Raw genomic sequence first — 14,963 nt, 5'->3', positions numbered from 1 at the left:
GTGGCCTGAAGGCTCCTGAGCCAAGGCCCGCAGCCCCACCCCACAGCTCTGGCTGGAGTGCACCAGGGTCTCAGCCATTTCTCGCATGGGTTACTGCTCCTCAGCCCAGTTGTGAACGTGAACACGGGGTCCCAATTGTTTGGGCATCTAATGGTGAGCGTGTCCAGTAATCTTAAACGCTGGCCTGCTCACCAGTTTGGTTTGGGCCCTGAACTCCAGTCTGGCTTTTAGAAGCTTGCTGTTCCAAGCATGGAGTTCCCTCCGTTCTCGCTCAGTTGGTGAGAGGGTGCTCCTGAGGCCCAGAAGGCCTTGGGGAGGCAGAGTGGCTCTGTGTGTGCTCTTTGCTGCTGGGTCAGCGCGGTCGTTCCCAAGGTCACACATGCCCACTCAGAGCTGACCTCCTGGCAGGGCCGGCGGCAGCCCCGGCTCCTCCAGGATCAGCCACGGCTTCTCCAAGTTCCCTGGGAGAAGCCCCGCCTCCGTTTCCCTGCTTCTTTGTCTGCCTGTTTCTTCCTAACCATCATTTCCAGCCCTGGCCTATCGCCCGACCCCTTGCTCCGATCCCCGTTCCCAGGACAGCCCCTCACAGGATGCCCAGAGTTTGGGTCTCAGCCTCTCTGTGGCAGGCCCAGGTCCCATGCCCCTCATGCCCCGACCTCCCTCCATGCAGCTGTCCTTAGGCGCCTGGCCTGGAATCCCTGGGGTCCCCTGGCGCGCCTGGACCAGCCCCTCTGCTGATCTTCCACCCCCTCCTGACTGAGCCCCCAAAGGGTCATTTCTCTGCAGGCAGTCCCCTGACACCACCCGTTCTCAGCCTGACTCTTTATCTTCCCACAGCAGAGAGGAGCTTGCCTCCCGCTCTGAGACAGCACCTGCCTCCCAGACCATCATCTGGAGGCTTAAGTCTGTGGTGCTGGGGGCTCCCGTCCCCATGTCCCCCCCGCTGTCCACGCCCCGTCCCCGTGTCCTCCTCCCTCCTCCCACGCAGTGCCCACAGCCTCTTCCCTCACAGCCGCACCCTGGAGCACACCACAGGGGCCTTGCCTGCTCCCACTCTCCCCTGTCCTTGTTCCCTCCCCGTCACTCTGCTGTGACGTCTACTCACCAGTCTGTCCCCCAGCCACCTTCCCAGGTCCTGCGCTCCCCAAACCTCCCGTCAACCCCAGCCTGTTACCTGTTGGGCTCTGCATCAGACGCTGAGGGATGACAGAAGCGCGAGCACTTTGGCCCCACGGACCATAAAGCTGAGGCTCCTGATGCCACCTGCTGAGATTTCCAGGCCCCTGTGGACCTGGGGGCCCCGGGAGAGGCCCAGAGCCCTCTGCTGGTGGAGATGGGTCCTTCTGCCCCCAGCCTGGTCGGGAGGTGGTGGTCTCACCCCCAGTGGACTCTGTCCAAGCACAAAGCTCATAGTGGGGCCTCACCAGCTCCAGGTATGTGGGAAGCAAATGAGATGGACAGATCCCCAAGTCTTCAAAGACAGATTTTCAGAACACTTTTTGGATGAACCGCTGTGAGAAGTCAGTCAAATCACCAGATGTAAGGTTGGAGGATTGTTTACTCGAAATGGTTTGGAGCCTGTCTGCCCCCTCCCCGCCCCGTGGCTTTGTCCCCACTCACACCCCTCACCTTCCGCTGAGCACGGACCTGCTCCAGGAGCTGTGTCCTCCGTGTTCCAGCTGGATTGGAACTTCCTGAGGATATGCTGCCTTGGGGCGGATGTAGAGAGGGGCCGGGCTTGCCTTTCACAGCGTGCTTCCTTTGCAGAGCTTAGCACAGCAGCTTAGGGGACGGTCACTAGAACAAGTCCCTAGCCCAGTTGAAACTGTTCACTCGGCAGAGCAAGCCAGCTGCCCGGGAGGGTGTCAGTGGGTCCGTCCTCCTCTGGGGCCTGGCCCTGGGGCCCTTGGTACAGCTGGCCCTGGCTGCTCACCGCACATGCAGCCCAGCCCTAGCACAGGCGTCCCCAGTCCTCCCCTCATGGGCCAGGCTGCACTCGTCCAGCTGTGGGTCAGGGAGCAGGTGCTTCCAGAAGGACTTTTTGAAACACAAGTGCTCAGGACTAAAACTTCAGGCTTCTTGGAAGCCCTTGGTTTCCTTCTAGAAACAGTCAGGATGTGGGGAAGGGTCTGTCCTCACTGGCAGGGCGGGGCTCTTGCGCATGGAAGTTCAGCAGGGACGGGGCATGGTGTGCCGGCTGTGGGCTCAGGGCCAGCGGCGTGGGTGAGTGCACTCAGAGGCCGCCTGTCCCTGTGGTGCCTGGCTGTGAGCTGCTGGGGTGGTGGGTGGGGTGACTGAGAAGGAAGGAGGGTGCACCCCCCCAGCCCCACTTCACACCCAGGTATGGATGTGGGTCAACACCTTGCGATTGTGGTGAGTGACTGCATTGCGATTCACTGTGCCTGGCAAACAAGCACGTGGTAGCAGGTACCACACTAGGCTGTTTTATCTCAGCACTACGGACAGCGCCCGGCGTGCGTGTGTGTGTGTGTGTGCGCGCGCGTGTGTGTATGTGCATGCGTGTGTGTGTGCGCGCACGCGTGTGTGCACACGCGTGTGTGCACGTGTGCGTGCACGTGTGCGCATGCGCACACATGTGCACCGTGAACAGCTCCTGGCGTGTGTGTGTGTGTGTGTGCACATACACACACGGGCACACACCAAGGACAGTGCCCAGCACGCGCGTGTGTGTGTGCGTGCATGCATGTGTGTGTGTGTCTTTGTGTGTGTGTCTGCATGTCCCCTGCCTCAGCCCAGAGTGACAGTGTCCTCGGATGGTCAGCCCTATTGTTCCTGAGACATGGGCTCTGTGTGTGTGTCTGTGTCCTGTCCTGCCTCAGCCCAGGGTGACAGCATCTTTGGGCGGTCAGCCCCATTGTTCCTGAGACATGGGCTCTGTGTGTGTGTCTGTGTCCTGTCCTGCCTCAGCCCAGGGTGACAGCATCTTTGGGCGGTCAGCCCCATTGTTCCTGAGATGTGGGCTCTGTGTGTGTGTGTCTGTGTCCTGTCCTGCCTCAGCCCAGGGTGACAGCATCCTCGGACGGTCAGCCCCGCTGATCCTGAGACGTGGGCTCTGTGTGTGTCCTGCCTCAGCCCAGGTCAGCTCTCTGATCCCGAGACGTGGGCTCTGTGACCACCCCCTTCCTGTCCCAGCACCTCTCTCATCCCCATCCCGCCACACTCCACCTGGTAACCCTGTGTTACAGATGATCCCCAAACCCAGCGAGCCAGCCCGGCAGCCCGAGAGCCACCCCGAGGAGACGGAGGAGGAGTTGCGGGAGCACCAGGCACTTCTGGAGGAGCCCTTCCTGGACCGGCTCCCGGGGCAGAAGGAGGCCCATGCGCTGGCTGGGGTGCAGGTGAAGCAGGAGCCCATTGAGAGTGATGACGAGGAGACGGAGCCCCCACGGGAGGCGGACCCCGGCCAGCGGCTGCCCACAGAGCAGGAGCTGCTCTTCAGACAGGTGCCCGCAGAGTGGGGGGGATGGGCAGCAGCGGGTGAGCACGGCCCCTAGAGCAAGTCTAAGGTCTTCGTCCTCCACACCTGCCGGTCCAGGCCCCCAGCTTTCCCTCCTAATACGGGAGGCAGATGTGACGTGAGCTCTGCTTTGCAGGTATCACCCCGAGACACTGGCCCTCTGTCCACTGTGTATTTATGCACCTGCTTCTCAGCTGAGCAAGCCCCAGACTCCCTAGGGATGGTTCCCCTTCAGGCCCAAAGGCTGCAGATTAACGCAAATCCAAATGCTGGTGGATTCAGCATAGAAGGGGAAGAGGGAGGCTGACTTAATCATTGATCAAGAAGGTTTGCAGCATCTGGTCAGAAGCCATGACCTTTGGGCCCAAGAAGACACTAGTGACCAGCCTGGCAGATCCAGAAAAGCAGCCTGGTCTGGACACCCAGAGCCAGTGAGGTTCCCTGGCACTGACAGTTAACAGACTCCTAAGAGACGATGAATACACCCAAGGAGTGACTCGTTAACTTACAGTGAAGAATAAAACGGCCGGAACGAGAAAGCACTAGGACAGCCAGCTAGCCAGTTGGAACCCCGTCTTAGGCCTGAGTGCCCCCAGGGAGTGGTCTTGTTCCTGAGAAGCTGGGCCAGGGCGTCCAAGGGGTGGACTCTAAAATCTAATGGTGTCCTTCATTGTGGAGCTCAGCACCTTGGGTGTGGGGCCCTGGCTCAGCCAACCCTCCCCGTGGGCCCAGTGCTAGCTGCCCAGGCATACTCCCCCTCCCCCAACAGCCCAGGGGGTGCCTCCCCCACCGCCCCGGGACCAGGGTGGGAGGTGACACCAAGGCTCAGCTCAGTGCCTCGGTTTCCCAGGAGCCCCTCTTGGGTAGCAGGTCAGCCTTCTCCCTGGCTCCGCATTTAAAGGCGGGGCCACAGGTGGCTGGCGGTCACTTTTGCTAGTTCTCATTCAGAGGGCAGCCTGTCTCACGTCTCAGCCAGTGTTAGCCCTAAACCCCTGCTCTTCAAGGGCCCCTGGAGCCAGTGCTGATGACAGCAAGGAGGGCAGGGCAGGGGAAGCCACTGTCCCCACTGCCGTGTGGACTCGGCAGTGTGAGCGCGCCAGGCGGGCCATCCAGGCCGCGGGCCTCCCGCGCCGGGGGCTTAGGTCAGGGCCTCGCCCGTTCACAGAGGCAGCGGCTTCCTCTTATAACTGGAGTTCAGCGTGTTCTTACTGCGCTAGTGTGAAACCTGGAGGCAGTTTTTTAGGGCTGGTGTCTTGCCAATGATAAGGTGGTCGGCATTCTCTTAGGGGAGTTATCCCTGGGCTCTGAGTCTGAGGCAGTGATCGGAGGCGCTGGGTGTCTGGTTCTCGGGAGAAGAACCGCAAGCCCGTCTCGGGAAATGCAGTGGCACGCGCAGCAGTCTGCAGAGTCACCTGGAGACGGGCACCTGCTCCGGGGGCGTCAGGTGTCACATCTGGAGAGGCCGTGGGAGGAAGCACCTGCGGAGGGAGGCCCAAGGCAGGGGCGGCAGTCTGCTCCTCACCCCCCTGCAGCGCAGGCTCCAAAGTAGGGTGTCCTGCCCTTCCCTCCTCGGCCGTGCAGGGAGGAGACCCCCCGGGTCCCCACAGAAACAGCCGTGCTCCTGGCAGGGCCGGGCAGGCCCCCCACCCGTCCCACCACCTCTCCCCGGGTTCCGACCGCCTCCCTGGGCAAAACCGGACCCGCCCCGAGTCCCTGCCTTCACACTGCAGAGTCCACCCCCCCGCCAGCACCCTCTGCCTGGGTACTGCCACCCCGCCACCCAGGTGTCACCTCCTCAAGGAGCCCTCCACGGCCCCCAGGCTGCCCAGGCCCCCCATTAGCTCTGAGCAGGCTTTTCCGCTGACGGTCTGTCTTCCCATGGGGATGTCCAAACTCATCAGCAGGGCCCTAGGCCACCGCCTCACTGGCCGCCCTCCTGGCCCAGAGGGCAGGCTTCTCCCCAGCAGCCTGGCACGAGGCTCTGCACTGGGAGCCCGGGGCAGTGGGGCGGAGGGTCTGGGAGAGAGGGGCCCCATAGCCCTACAGCCGGGGACAGGAGATGCCGGGAAGCAACAGAGTGGCCCCTTTCCTCCGCCCCCAGCAAGCCCTCCTCCTGGAGCAGCAGCGGATCCACCAGCTGAGGAACTACCAGGCATCCATGGAGGCCGCTGGCATCCCCGTGTCCTTCGGCGGGCACCGGCCCCTATCCCGGGCGCAGTCCTCCCCCGCGTCTGCCACCTTCCCTATGTCCGTGCAGGAGCCCCCAGCCAAGCCGAGGTTCACCACAGGTACCGTGGGGCGGGTTGTTGGGGGCCGGGGGAGGGCGAGGGCCCCCTCTCGGGGGAGCCGCGGCTGCAGGCATGAGGGAGGTGCCACGCAGGGCCTGCGGGGCCAGAGGGCAAGGCTCAGACTGGGCGAGGCTCCCGGGTGGTGCCCAGCCTCACACCCCCCTGACCTTCTGCCCGAGGCTCAGCCCCAGCCTGGGGGCACCAGACAGAGAGAGGTCACCAGCGTCTGTCCTGGCCAAGAAGCCCATCTCCTCTTCCCCAGAGAAGCATGGCCTCAGAGAACTGCCCATCCCTGGGCCTGCCCCCACCAGGCAGCTTCCCGCCCAGGGTCGGCGGGGTCACCACCTTGCCCTCCCTCGTCTATCCTGCCCTTGGACCTAGGCTCCGCCCAGGGCCCTGCTCATGAGGCCCGGGTGATGCCTGGACCGTGCAGGTGGAGTGGGTGCAGGGCACGGCTGGCCCAGACGCTCGCTTCCGCTCCTGGACGGCCCACGGCCTGCTCCTGCCTGTGGTCTTGTCACACCCCCACCCACAGCCTCCCAACCCTGCAGAAGTCTCTCTCCGCCTGAAAGCGTTCCCTGGTAGTCAGGGCAGAGGGCTGAGTGCAGCGTCTGCCGGAGTCGAGGCGCTGGACTGGCTGTCCCGGCCCAGGGGCTCCGGGTCGGCCCCTGCCACCGGCCCCCACCCCGCCTGGGACAGAGGGCCCCAGGACAGCGCCTCACCCCGTCCTGTGCTAATGCGTCGGGTGTTTCTTCCCAAGGACACACTCAGGACAGGTTATCTAAATGCAGTTCCATTTCATCCCGCACCATCAGATCTCACCGAACACTCTGTTTCGCTGTAACGTGCAAATGTGGCTACGTTCCCCTTGTCAGATTTTGGAAGGAGACTGATCATATTCGGAGAAGAGTTTCATAGTCAGTTTCCAGAAGTTAAATTCCTGCTTTGCAGTAAGAAAACCAGAGAATTGCAAGGCGTCACGAGTAGTCAGCAGGGGCTCTTTAAGAGTGAGTCCTTGGCATCGGCTGAGCTGGGCCCGTGCTTAGGAGGCACAGCTCGGGTGACCCCAGGACCCCAGTGGAGACACTCTCACGTCGCGTGTGCCCCCTGGGTGCTCGGGGGTCCCCACGAGGGAGCCGGCGGGCCAGCATGATGTCACCACAAGTGTCCTGGCCGGCGAGCCCCGCTCTGTTGCTGTTTCCCAGTTTCTCTTCATTATTCCTTTTTGACACTTATGAAACAGTGCATGTTCCTTGAAAGAAAGCACACAGAGTGGACACCCTGAGCAGGCAGTGGGTGGCCCCGACCCCACCCCGGGGGAGCCGCTGTCAGCATCAGGCCACACGTCCAAGATTGTGTCTGTGCATAGCCAGACAGGCAGGTAGACACAGACACGGTGTATTTTCCAAAGCCAGGGCTCTGCGGGGTCCACACTGCCGTGGGCCACTCTGGGCCTCTTCCTGCGTCCACACGCGTCTCCGCAGCGTCCTGGCCACTCCCCGCTTGCTCTGCTGCCGTTCCCCGTCTGCGAAAGGGGCACGGGTGGCTTCACCGTGGCGCTCCCGCCTCGCACCCTGTGAGCAGCAGCACGCGGCTGTGTCGCCGTGATGCCGTCGGGTGGGGCCCATGTCCTGGAGCTGTCCACACACGCGCGCACCTGCGGTCCACGTGGACAGGCATGTGCGTCTGTGTTTCCGTCAGTGTGCTCCTGTCCTGCTGCTCTGCTATTGGAAGGCCGCGCCCCACCCTCCCCCGCCCCACTGTCTAGGCTAATTTCAAATGCAGTTGCGTCTCTGCGTGTGTCTGTGTGTGTGTGCACGCGCGTGTGCTCCTGTCCAGCGGCTCTGCATGTTTCCGCAGGCAGAAACCGAGCCTTCTAAGCCCCAAGAACCTCGGACGGATGGATCTCAGTCCACAGGGGCAAACTACTCCATAGATCGGGTCCCTGGCAGACCTGAGTTTGGGACCAAAACCTCCCCGCTGTCTGGGTCAGCCTGGTCCCTGTGATATGAGAGCCCTGAGTCCTGGGGATAGGGCTGCCTTTTCATGTCTCCCTCCCTCACCGGCTCCCCCGGGTGTTGCGGACTCTGGCTGTTGGGCAAGTGCCCTGAGCTCAGCTCCCCTGGCAGGGGGACCAGCTGCCGGGTACCCCGAGGGCTCCTCTGAGCGCAGCCACCCCTGCCTCCTCCGCTGCAGGCCTCGTGTACGACACGCTAATGCTGAAGCACCAGTGCACCTGCGGGAACACCAACAGCCACCCGGAGCACGCCGGGCGCATCCAGAGCATCTGGTCGCGGCTGCAGGAGACCGGCCTGCGAGGCAAATGTGAGGTGAGGGCAGCCCTGCGGGTGTCGCGAGCCAGGCCGTGTGTGATGACCTGGGGGACGCCACCCTTGCGCAGGCAGACACGCAGGCCTGCCCTCTGGAGGAACCCGAGGGGCCCTTCCCCGGCCCCCTCTCACCTACTCCCCTTCCTGGTCATCCTCTGGGAAGCCTGCCTTTCACCAGGCTCCCTCTCATCGCCCAGGATGCACAGCCAGGCTATCCCAGGGCCTCTGCCGCGGGATGGGATCTGGTGGCTCTGATCTGGGGGAAGATGGTTGTTTTGGCTGGCTCTTCATCGAAGGTTCTCTTCCTTGAGTTTTTGGGAAAGCTCCTCTCAGGGTGTGGGTAGAGCCTCAGGCCTGCAGGGTGGAGGTGGTGGGCAGACCAGTCTGCCCAGAATTCGGTCCCCACCTCTGCACCCCTGAACATTGGGTCCTGGAGGACAGGTCTGCTGAAGGACTCTGTGAGGTCCCTCCACCCCTCTGATGCAGGAGTGTGGCCACCGTAAGGGACTTTGGGTCTGGGGTGGGGGGTCGGGGTAGAAGGGCATCTGTGCACAAGCAGGGGGGCTCCAGGCTGTGGACGCCATAGCACTGTCATCTGTGGAGCAGGCAGGCGACACCACCTCCTGGGAGCCCTCCAGGACAACAGGGCCTGGCCTCCCATGTGCCCACCCAGTGGGGACCTGCTGTGTTCCCCAAACCATGAATCCCACAAAGCCAGGGATAGGGTGCTAGCAGGAGGTTGAGCTCTGCAGGGTGACCCTGGAAAGCCTGAGCCTATGGCTGAGCAGAACTATTCCGTCCATCCTTCGGAGCCCAGCGCCGTCTGGAGGGTGTGGTCAGAGCCCACTCCCCATCTGCCCCTCATCGGGACAGGGTGTTGAGGAGTTGAGGTCAGCCCGTCTCTGGTGACCCCACATCTTTGCCAGCTTATGACGACTCACGATCTTTGGAGGAGATGGCTGGAGGTCTGGGCCCAGAATCCGGCCCAGGAGTCCCTCTGGAAAGACGATAGGGACCCCAGGCAGAGGGCTGGAGAGGCCGCACCTGCTTCCAGACACAGTGAGGACACGCCACTGGGGGGCAGCATCGGTCCGGTGGACACGCCTCCTGCAGAGGACCCCCTGCCCGGCCATCCTCCCGGCCACTACTCGGCCTGTGGGGCCCTGAGCTGCTTCTCCGCTCAAAGGACGGTCCCCTCAGGCCGGCGGCCGCCAGGGTAGTTTCCAGGCAGGAGCTGGAAGATGGGGGCGAGGAGAGCAACGCTGAGGGCAGTCACTGACAGCCACAGGGGTCCCCACACCCAGGAGACAGGCCTGCAGACAGGCTGGAGAATGGACCCGGGGTGAGAGACACGCTGAGAGGACGGACCCAGGGTGAAGAGAAACAGGCTGAGAGGGGACCCGGGGTGAGAGACACAGGGTGAGGGGACGGACCCCAGGTGAAGAGACACAGGCTGAGGGGGACGCGGGGTGAGAGACACAGGCTGAGAGGGGACCCGGGGTGAGAGACACAGGGTGAGGGGACGGACCCCAGGTGAAGAGACACAGGCTGAGGGGGACGCGGGGTGAGAGACACAGGCCGAGGGGATGGACCTGGGGTGAAGAGACACAGGCTGAGGTGGGACCCGGGGTGAGGGACACAGGCTGAGGGGATGGACCCGGGGTGAAGAGACACAGGCTGAGGGGATGGACCCGGGGTGGAGCAACACAGGCTGAGGGGACGGACCCGGGGTGAGAGACACAGGCCGAGGGGATGGACCCGGGGTGAAGAGACATAGGCTGAGGGGGGACCCGGGGTGAGAGACACAGGCTGAGGGGACGGACCCGGGGTGAGAGACACAGGCCGAGGGGATGGACCCGGGGTGAAGAGACATAGGCTGAGGGGGGACCCGGGGTGAGAGACACAGGCTGAGGGGATGGACCCGGGGTGAAGAGACACAGGCTGAGGGGGGACCCGGGGTGAGAGACACAGGCTGAGGGGACGGACCCGGGGTGAGAGACACAGGCCGAGGGGATGGACCCGGGGTGAGAGACACAGGCCGAGGGGATAGACCCGGGGTGAAGAGACACAGGCCGAGGGGACGGACCCGGGGTGAGGGACACAGGCTGAGGGGATGGACCCGGGGTGAAGAGACACAGGCTGAGGGGGGACCCGGGGTGAGAGACACAGGCTGAGGGGACGGACCTGGGGTGAAGAGACACAGGCTGAGGGGGGACCCGGGGTGAGAGACACAGGCTGAGGGGACGGACCTGGGGTGAAGAGACACAGGCTGAGGGGATGGACCCGGGGTGAAGAGACACAGGCTGAGGGGATGGACCCGGGGTGAAGAGACACAGGTTGAGGGGGGACCCGGGGTGAGAGACACAGGCTGAGGGGACGGACCCGGGGTGAGAGACACAGGCCGAGGGGATGGACCCGGGGTGAGAGACACAGGCTGAGGGGATGGACCCGGGGTGAAGAGACACAGGCTGAGGGGACGGACCCAGGGTGAGGGACACAGGCTGAGGGGATGGACCCGGGGTGAAGAGACACAGGCTGAGGGGGGACCCGGGGTGAGAGACACAGGCTGAGGGGACGGACCTGGGGTGAAGAGACACAGGCTGAGGGGGGACCCGGGGTGAGAGACACAGGCTGAGGGGACGGACCTGGGGTGAAGAGACACAGGCTGAGGGGATGGACCCGGGGTGAAGAGACACAGGCTGAGGGGGGACCCGGGGTGAGAGACACAGGCTGAGGGGACGGACCTGGGGTGAAGAGACACAGGCTGAGGGGATGGACCCGGGGTGAAGAGACACAGGCTGAGGGGATGGACCCGGGGTGAAGAGACATAGGCTGAGGGGGGACCCAGGGTGAGAGACACAGGCTGAGGGGATGGACCCGGGGTGAGAGACACAGGCTGAGGGGACGGACCTGGGGTGAAGAGACACAGGCTGAGGGGATGGACCCGGGGTGAAGAGACACAGGCTGAGGGGGGACCCGGGGTGAGAGACACAGGCTGAGGGGACCGACCCGGGGTGAGAGACACAGGCTGAGGTGGGACCCAGGGTGAGAGACACAGGCCGAGGGGATGGACCCGGGGTGAAGAGACACAGGCTGAGTGGACGGACCCAGGGTGAGGGACACAGGCTGAGGGGATGGACCCGGGGTGAAGAGACACAGGCTGAGGGGGGACCCGGGGTGAGAGACACAGGCTGAGGGGACGGACCTGGGGTGAAGAGACACAGGCTGAGGGGGGACCCGGGGTGAGAGACACAGGCTGAGGGGACGGACCTGGGGTGAAGAGACACAGGCTGAGGGGATGGACCCAGGGTGAAGAGACACAGGCTGAGGGGGGACCCGGGGTGAGAGACACAGGCTGAGGGGACGGACCCGGGGTGAAGAGACACAGGCTGAGGGGATGGACCCGGGGTGAAGAGACACAGGCTGAGGGGGGACCCTGGGTGAGAGACACAGGCTGAGGGGACGGACCTGGGGTGAAGAGACACAGGCTGAGGGGGGACCCGGGGTGAGAGACACAGGCTGAGGGGACGGACCTGGGGTGAAGAGACACAGGCTGAGGGGGGACCCGGGGTGAGAGACACAGGCTGAGGGGACGGACCCGGGGTGAGAGACACAGGCCGAGGGGATGGACCCGGGGTGAAGAGACACAGGCTGAGGGGATGGACCCGGGGTGAGGAGACATAGGCTGAGGTGGGACCCAGGGTGAGGGACACAGGCTGAGGGGATGGACCCGGGGTGAAGAGACACAGGCTGAGGGGACGGACCCAGGGTGAGGGACACAGGCTGAGGGGATGGACCCGGGGTGAAGAGACACAGGCTGAGGGGGGACCCGGGGTGAAGAGACATAGGCTGAGGTGGGACCCAGGGTGAGGGACACAGGCTGAGGGGATGGACCCGGGGTGAGAGACACAGGCTGAGGGGACGGACCTGGGGTGAAGAGACACAGGCTGAGGGGGGACCCGGGGTGAGAGACACAGGCTGAGGGGACGGACCTGGGGTGAAGAGACACAGGCTGAGGGGATGGACCCGGGGTGAAGAGACACAGGCTGAGCGGGGACCCGGGGTGAGAGACACAGGCTGAGGGGACGGACCTGGGGTGAAGAGACACAGGCTGAGGGGATGGACCCGGGGTGAAGAGACATAGGCTGAGGTGGGACCCAGGGTGAGGGACACAGGCTGAGGGGAACCTGGGGTGAAGAAACACAGGCTGAGGGGACGGACCCGGGGTGAAGAGACACTGGCTGATGGGTCGGACCTGGGGTGAAGAGATACAGGCTGAGGGGTCGGACCTGGTGTGAGAGACACAAGCTGAGGGGACGGACCCGGGGTGGGAGACACAGGGACAGACCCGGGGTGAGAGACGCAGTCTGAGGGCATGGACCGTGGTGAAGAGACGCAGGCTGAGGGGACGGACCCGAGATGAATAGATACAGGCTGCGAGGACGGACCCGGGGTGAAGAGACACAGGCTGAGTGAGACCCTGCGTGAGAGACACAGGCTGAGGGGGGGACCCGGGATGAAGAGACACAGGCTGAGGGGGGACAGACCCGGGGTGGAGCAACACAGGCTGAGAGGGACCCGGGGTGAAGAGACACGGGCTGAGGGGACAGACCCAGGGTGAGACACCCAGGCTGAAGGGACAGACCCGGGGTAAAGAGACACAGGCTGAGGGGGGACCGATCTGGGGTGGAGGGGTGCTTCCTCGCAGCATTATGCTTGGAGGCCAGGCCCGCCCTCCGCACGCTTGGGAGCACTCACCATGCAAGGCATGGTCCATAGGACATGGCTGTGGGACTTGACCCGAGGCAGGGGAGGTTAAGGGACCTGCCGTGCCATGAATTCCTGAGACCCCCAAGCCTGCAGCCAGCACCCCCACTCTTTGGGTCGGCTCCCCTCTTTGAGCCACTCTATGTGGAAGGTCATGGTGTGGGTGGGTCGGCTTTCCTGCCACCTTGCACCCCTTCACGCTGGAAGCCAGGCCGCGAAAGTCTTGGCCACAGCCTGCCTATCTTGGGCTCCCTGTCCTTGGCCCCTGGTCAGCAGGCAGGCGTCTCTGGGAGCCTGTCGTACTGTTAGGAGTGGTTCCAGGGCCCCCTGGGGGTTTCCATGGGAGTGCAGCTCCTGGCCCACTTCCGTACAGGGTGCGTCTGGCCCCGAGAGCCCAAGCCTTCCCCCTGCAGCCCGGAGTCCGGTCGGTTCCCCCGCATTACTCCGACTCGGGAAGTGTAAGGTGTCGACCAGAACCTTGCCTCACAAACTAGCCTGCTTCTGAAAGGTTAAGTAACGTAGCTCAACTCAAGAGTGATGCTCATGGCAGTTTCTGGGGAACATCTGAAAATAGCCCAAGATCTGAGGAATCTCCAGAGTGAAGAAGCATGCAGACGGAGTGTGAGGCATGTGCCAGTCAAACCAGCCCGGGGTGTCAGGCTGGTTATGGGCCGCCTTCCCCTCCAGGAAGGCTCTCGGTACCCGGAGAGCTGGGGTCTGGCCTCGTGAGAGCTGAGCGCAGCCCCACGTGTGAGGCGGTTTCCGTCTATTTTAAGACCAGACAGTTGGAAAGCAAAATAACAAATTGATGCCAAATCATTGACGTGACAGTGAAGGCTAAAGCGTTGAAGGCTGAAATTATCTTTTTTTTTTCTAAAATGTCTAAGTTGTAATTAAAGTATACGCCCTCTAAAATATTTCCAAAATATTTTTCAAATATCATGTGGGGTGGTGTTTGCTTTTGATTTCACAACAACCGAATCACACTGTGCTCATGCGCACGTGAAACCCCGCTCCGTCTTGGGTGCTGGTTTGCTGCTGTGGCTGACCGCGGCGGCCTCCCATCCCCTTTTGTCCCACAGTGCATCCGTGGACGGAAGGCCACGCTGGAGGAGCTGCAGACGGTGCACTCGGAGACGCACGCCCTGCTCTACGGCACGAACCCCCTCAACAGGCAGAAACTGGACAGTAAGAAACTTCTAGGTATTTCAAGGCCTTCTTTACCTTTACCGCGAGGCTGCTCCCAGCCCGGCCCACGCCTGAGGCCCCGCCATCCCGCCCTTGGGGCCCTGGCTGGTGGCCGAGTGTCGCCCACCGGGCTGTGTGTGGGCAGTGGGGGCAGAGGCGGCCCTTCTCCGTGGTGCCCGGGCCAGGCTGTCAGGTGAGGGTCCAAGGAGGAACCCGCCCTTGGCGTTCACATGGGCGCTTGGCTTCCTGCTTTGCTTTGAGTGTGTTGGGGAGCAAACGGGCTGAGCACCGCTGGTTTTGCAGAATCTTGACTAGCTGAGTTGTGATGGGCGAGGCTGGTAGGGGCCTGCAGCCACCACCCGGCCACCCCTTTCTGGGCCTGGAGTCCACCTGGGGATGCTCGTCCAGGCTTCCAGGGGGACGGCAGTGGCCTGAGCCTTTCCTGGGGCCCAGGGCTTCATTTGGAACAGGCAGCCCCCCAGATGAAGTAACGGGATCTGGGCCTGATGGAAGGAACTGCTTCCCCCTAGGGAGGTGGTCAGGGTCCCCATAAGGCAGGTGGGGCTGACAGACAGGTGGGGTGCCCAGGCTCACAAGGGCAGAGCCCCCCTTCAGAACACATCCTGGACAGTTTCCACCCGCTACCACCACTACCACTTCCTAATCATCTTGAGCCAGGACAGTCGCCAACCTGGGTTTCTCTACCTGTCCCAGCCCCCTGGAGCGAGACGCCCCTCATCTCCCTTGAGCCAAGGCAGGCAGAGAGGGTCCCAGAACCAGACTCTCGGGTCCTGCTGGGGTTGGGAGAGATGGGCCGTGCCCTGTTTGCTCTCATTTCCAGGGTGGACGTGGAGAGGGTTGGCCTTGTGCCTGGCCCTCACTGCATAGGTGTCACCCCCCTCCCCAGGGACC

General features: G+C 63.3%; 1 protein-coding gene across 2 annotated transcripts in view; it reads left to right on the top strand.

Annotated features, from left to right (window-relative positions):
* The window catches only part of HDAC4 (histone deacetylase 4), a 288,523-nt gene that overhangs the window by 235,137 nt on the left and 38,423 nt on the right, over window positions 1–14,963 (top strand). Inside the window, exons 14-17 of one of the 2 annotated variants that reach the window (XM_052636482.1) lie at window positions 3,207–3,464; window positions 5,580–5,766; window positions 7,963–8,096; window positions 13,946–14,051. In XM_052636482.1, coding sequence (XP_052492442.1) covers window positions 3,207–3,464; window positions 5,580–5,766; window positions 7,963–8,096; window positions 13,946–14,051 — 685 coding nt within the window. Of the gene's footprint in view, window positions 1–3,206; window positions 3,465–5,579; window positions 5,767–7,962; window positions 8,097–13,945; window positions 14,067–14,963 lie in introns of both variants that reach the window. The other variant, XM_052636481.1, reaches the window with a different exon arrangement.

Source organism: Budorcas taxicolor, chromosome 3, assembly GCF_023091745.1.
Source record: "Budorcas taxicolor isolate Tak-1 chromosome 3, Takin1.1, whole genome shotgun sequence".
Classification (NCBI taxonomy): domain Eukaryota; kingdom Metazoa; phylum Chordata; class Mammalia; order Artiodactyla; family Bovidae; genus Budorcas; species Budorcas taxicolor.
The sequence above is the reverse complement of the archived record's forward strand: the minus strand, read 5'-3'. Positions and strand labels throughout refer to the sequence as shown.